This window comes from Austrofundulus limnaeus, unplaced genomic scaffold, assembly GCF_001266775.1.
Source record: "Austrofundulus limnaeus strain Quisiro unplaced genomic scaffold, Austrofundulus_limnaeus-1.0 Scaffold354, whole genome shotgun sequence".
NCBI classification, from domain to species: domain Eukaryota; kingdom Metazoa; phylum Chordata; class Actinopteri; order Cyprinodontiformes; family Rivulidae; genus Austrofundulus; species Austrofundulus limnaeus.
Window position 1 is genome coordinate 22,779 of NW_013952756.1, and position 5,910 is coordinate 28,688.

At 36.7% G+C, this 5,910-nt stretch overlaps 1 protein-coding gene across 4 annotated transcripts in view; it reads left to right on the top strand.

Annotated features, from left to right (window-relative positions):
* Positions 1 to 5,910, top strand: part of cnih3 (cornichon family AMPA receptor auxiliary protein 3) — a 47,995-nt gene that overhangs the window by 20,508 nt on the left and 21,577 nt on the right. For all 4 annotated transcript variants that reach the window (XR_001311456.1, XM_014023033.1, XM_014023035.1 and 1 more), the window contains exon 4: positions 4,957 to 5,069. Coding sequence is in view for 3 of the 4 variants with exons in the window: in XM_014023033.1 (XP_013878487.1) it covers positions 4,957 to 5,069 (113 nt within the window). In the remaining variant the exon portion in view is untranslated. The remainder of the gene's footprint in view (positions 1 to 4,956; positions 5,070 to 5,910) is intronic.

Below are 5,910 nucleotides of genomic sequence, written 5' to 3' on the forward strand. Positions count from 1 at the left end.
ATATTTTACATATCTTCTAATCTCTTTTTCACTCTCTCATCGCATTTCACTTTTTTCTTTTTTCTTCTTTTTCTCATATTAAAAAAAAACATAATAATGGTGAGGAGAGGATGGCTATAGGGGGAGAAGGGAGGCCATCAATAAAAAAAAAAGAAATATCCTGATGTGACAACAGATGTTATAACTTCTCTTTATAAAGTTTTCATAAAATTTCTTATAGTTTTGACATATTTTATATATGTCAAGAGAGGGATTGAAGAAATTTTGTAACTGATTAATTGAATATTAGATACAGTTTTTTTTTATTTTATACTTTCTGATCGTTTCAGTCTGTAAGGTTAAAACAGACAAAGAGTTGGTGTATGTGTGTTATCATGTGTTCTTTCTCTTAGCCTAAACAAAACTGAGTGACATTCTGACGTAAAAGGTAACACCTCTGGGGTGTAACCAGGAAGGGATGAACATTATAAGCTCAATTCATTATTATAGTAGAAAGAAGTTGTCAGTGTTGTGCAGAGTGTCTTCTCAGAGCAGAGCTCCCGTGTTTGTTTTGGTTTGGCCCAAGGTTGTACACTGAGGCCTGTGCTGCTGAGAGCTGAATGAACCTGATTGGAGTCAGAGGACTGAAAATAAAGTTTTTAACAAGAAATCCAGCTGAATCCTGTTCATGCGGACATACCATTTTGAACAACACATATTTTCTTACAATACAATGAGTGACGTAGAAAACAGACTGAGGAAGGATGAGTGGTAARTACACTGAGAAGACACACGAGAGCGACATGAACAAAACAGACAAAACACATTCTCAACAATATGCAGCGATAATGGTGATGTGTTTCAAAAATAGGCTGTTCAAAATGAAGCGGCATTGCCCGCTGGTCACAAACACTAAAAATCTGCTTAGTTTCTTGCAAATTTGGGTGTGCAACTGGTCTTATAACCCAAGCCCAGTACCATATTGGTTTTAGAAAAATATTGTCTACATAGCATCATGTTGCAACAAAACTTGTGCTTATTTAATTTTTCTGCTTTGCCTTCTTAGTGGAAAGATGATTGTAGTCTAGTTGTAGACAGCATGTAGTCCTGATTATCTTTAGCAGAATTTAAACCTTGTTTTGCCCTTGTGTACCCAATTTATGCAGGATATGATCACCTAAACAGCCTAAATGTGCATTTACATAACTTAAGTCTGAACAAGCCGTGAGTCGATTTTATGAGGTACAGATCATGATCAAGAGCACAGGATCCCAGGACTTCCTGGACTCAGCCTGAGATGTAGGAAGATAATCTCTGGGGGAGCTCCGAGTACCGGTAGATATACTGATCCTAGGCATTGAAAGGAGTCATCTCATGTCATTTGGATGTGTGATTAGGATGCCTCCCTCTGGAGTTTTTCCAGACTTGTCAAACTGTGAAGATAACCTAGGGTTCTATTATATATTCTCTGTGGCTTGGGAAACTGTTGGGATCCTCCAGGGGGATCTGGAGTAAGGGTTGATTTGGTTTACCCCTGGGACCTGTTACCCCCCATGCCCCATTCTTGCCAATCTTGAAAGAAGATGACAAATTGGATGGAAATCGTCTAACCAAAATGTCTATGCTGAATCTGGATTTACCACGAAATGTGCACAAAAAAGAGACACATTTCTCAGTCTGATGACTGAGCCTTTGCTGCCTGAGGGTACATTGCTCCAAGTGCACTGAATTGTGAGACACTGCACTGGCTGCTTGCCTAATCATGAGAAAATGACTTTACTTAAAAAGGTATTTGCATTTCAGGTTTTATGTTATTAAATTTGGTACACAGCCCTTGGACAGATTTTCATTTTGGCCCTCTTGGGGCAAACATTTGGGTACCCCTGGTCTAGTAGAATGAGAGATGTTTGAAAACCAGATGCCTCATGTTACACCCATTACCATTCCAGCAAATTCTTGGGTAATCAAATAGTTTGAGCTGGTTGTTTGGTCATGACTGATGGTATCATGAGCTTGCGGCTAAGATCTGCTCATTGGCACCTCAGTTCAGATCTTATCGCAAAGCGCTGATTCCTCTGCGTAAAAAAACAGCTTTTCTTCATTTGGTAATGGAGATGGTGTCTGAGGAGTGTTTTCCCTGAGTTAGTTACTACAGAAAAAGTTAATAAGGACACACCCTCTACTTTAGGGGTCAGAAAACAGGTGGATTAGAAGTTTAGTCTAAGAAAATACCGTTGCCATAAGTCTGGTAAACAAAATTGTGAATATCTACACTTTAATGTAGACAAAACAAGGTCAGGCCATGCTGTTCTCAGTCCTTTGGCAGGACTAATACTAAATGACAAGGAACTAGGTTTTTGCTGAAATACTGAGAAGTGAATTATTTAAACTAAAATAAAACAAGATCGTTGTCTAAGATTCAGGCACAAATGACTATTTGTATTTCATAGTAAAACATAGTAAACTAAACTACTGTATAGTGATCAATTTAGTTAAAGAAGAAATAAAAACAGAGAAACACCATCACATTACTGTCGGATAACAGTTAAGTAAAACAAAGATTTGCATAAAAAAAACATTGGAACAATGTTCTTTTTGTGTTTTTTTTTCTTTTTTCTAAATTATAATGCAAGACGATAGGCTGTCATTCTTTTCATTATGTAACTTTGATATCATTTCTTTGATTTATCAAATTGCAATAACTCAGTTAAAAGAAAATATAAATCAAAAATATAAAGAACATTATTAGTTTGTTTATTATCTTGATTAAGGAAAATAAAATGTCTCTTTGAGGGAGGTCTTCTGAGACCAGTGTCAAAGAGAGGTGGAACTGTTTATTCCTCCTTAAGGTGACCACTACCCCCTTAAGGTAGCACTTTACTGGGCTGTGACTGTTGACAAGTGGTTTAAAGTCTCTTAAATCTTTTACAGTGTTCTCAATTCAGTTATTGATTATTATATTTTTGATTCAAATGATTTTTGTAATGAAATATTAAAGACAAATTTGTCTCTTCCTCATTTTGTAAATGTTCACTTCCTGTAATTGAATGGGTTCTACCTCAGTGTTAAGTTCTTAATAAAAATGGTGAATAAATTAATTAATATGTCATTGGTCAATAAACTGACCTGGGGCCTCATTTAATTTTCAAAATGAAAGTTGATGTAGGGGCAAAATAAGGAGAATACATATGCACAGAAATTTTCAGACTTATTAAACTGTGCACATGCCGGTTTCTGTGCTCTTTTCCCTCATACATCCCAAGAAACAAAGAGAAGTGTGGGTCCTACTCCTCCCCTGACACACTCACATTCTAATATGGAAACAGACACAAAAATGTCCTGCATGCAGGGCTCTCAAGTCTCACGCATTGACCGTAAGACACACGCATTTCAGGACGTGCACACGCCACACTTTGCATTTCTCACTCTAAAACACACACGTGCACAAATGCGCACACACATATATTTTTGATAAAGATCGAATGTGCAGCTCAATGTTTATCTCTCTGGTTGGACAGACCTGGTCAGATGAACCACTCACTTTGCCTAAAAAATCCATCTCTGCCTATTTTTGTGTTTTTATTCCTGCATATGGGAGTCCTGCACACGTGCATGCTGCAGTCAGAGCCGATCACTCCTGTCAATCACCCATCCGCGCTGCACGATGTTATAAAAAAGTTGCAGCAGCGTGAGACAAGACCCCAGTTCAGACCAAACCTTTCCACCTGTTCTGCATACGAATGATGTTTTTATCATAGATTTAAAAAAAATCTCACGAGGATACGCTGCATGTGCACACATCACCTGCAAAGAGTTGGATCAGCATCAGAATGATGTTAAATAAAGGGATAACCTGGCTATTTTTAAAGCAGGGCTGCAGGTCAAAAATTAGAACAAAGACCTTACATGATGTTAGTGCTTGGAGAAAGTTTTTTAAAAGGGGCAGATATATTTTTTCTTCTTCTTTTTTACCCGTTTTCATCCAATAATTGACTTTGATTTTTAAATGGTCTTTTGTTTTTAATAAATAAATAAATAAATAAATAAATAAATAAATAAATAAATAAATAAATACTCTCAGCTAGTCTACTCCTGAAGCCGCAGCAACAAATGACAGCAAATGACGTCAGGGATTAAAATGACAGTAAATTATTTTTAAAACAGCATGGGTTTTATGAGGGGGTCCATGAAAATTTTTCACTCTTGTAAGGGGTCCCCAGACCCAAAATGTTTGAGAACCCCTTCCACTTGATCTATGGAATACTCAACAAGTGTTTACATGTGTAAAAATCTGTTTAACAACCTGTTAAAATACACCAGAATGCAGGAAATGGCATCTACTTCATTCAAAATTTTCTGGGGGAGGACCCCCAAACCCCCCACCAGAGTGATTTTAAACACTGTTTTTTCCTACATTAAATACCATACAGCCCTGACCACAATTTTTGGCAAAAACCCAAATATGTAAATTGGACGATCATGTTATTTAGCAGCTTTTAGGACGACAAAAGCAACTTTTCTTACTGAGGAGTTGGCAACAGTGTTCAGCAGCTCGAAATCTCACTCCAAGCTCAGGTCAAAACGTGAGAGACTTGTGCATGTGAGATTCTCCTCTCTGCACGGTCAGAAATTATTTTGAGATGCAGAAAAATGATTAATTAAATTGACTGTGATGATGAAATTCCTAAATAAGTAGAGGGGTGTAAAATGTATGTGTCACATTTTGAGTAGCAAGTAGAATATCTGTAAGTGCTTGGCAATAGTTACAGCAGTAGTTTCAGTTTTTCAGTAAATGTACAAAATAGAGCTAAAACAAACAATCTGTACACAGACAGATGACAAGAAACACACACCAATACCATCTTGGTGGCTTGTTTGACCAAAGTCAAAGAGACAAACAATGGAAAACAACTGTTCCTATAAAAAGATTTCCTTTATAAATAAACTAAAACTGTTCCTTCTGTTTGTGCCTTTCAGTTGGTGCTGCCAGAGTACTCCATCCATGGTCTGTTCTGCATAATGTTCCTGTGTGCCCAGGAGTGGCTCACTGTGGGCCTTAACATCCCCTTGCTTTTCTACAACACTTGGAGGTAACTATTAAATTCATGTTTTTACATGTGTTTACATGCCTACATGCCAGTTTTTATTTTTATGCTTTTATTTTGTTGATCATAATTTTTTAGGTTTAGGATAAGACTGGTAAGATTCTGTCTTGTTATAAAAGTCTGATATAGTTAAAGACCCAAAGCAGTTACTTCCATTGAACATGGAAACAAATCCTAATTTTCCCCTGCACAGATAAGACAACTGTAACGAGAGTGAGTCCCATAATGTGTGGCCATAAACCCTCATTTAATCTCTATATTGTGCTACCTACTCCAATGACTGGTTGTTATAATTAATTGAGCATTTGTTGTATCCAAAATACCAAATTAAATATTTTTAAAGTTGTCATATTCTGCGTTTAAGTCCTTCTTTTTGACATTTAAAGTGCCTGTTACATCAAATTTTTGTAATAAACATGAATGCATTTTTGGAAAGGTAACATTAGCTGTGTTTCCATTGACCATGAAAATGCACAAATTAGACTTTCAAAAATATATTTGCTCAATGGAAACAGGTCAATTTCAAAAAAATTATGTTTTTTGACAAAATGTTTTTGCACTAGGATGAGGTGGTTTTTCGGCTGTATCAAAATTGGTGTTTTTCGCAAAACTGCAATGGAAACACTTTTTTCGCATCACGGAAGTCACGTGATCAACAACCGCCTGTTTCTACTGGTGAAAAAGACGATGATGAAGAAGATAACAGGAAGTAGAAGTAGTAGTAATATCACAGAAGTAGTATAAAATAGTAAACTCACCGACTACAATTTGCCAAAAACACAGCATACGTAGCCGCTCCCAAGTAGGGACTTGTCTCTGGAAAGCC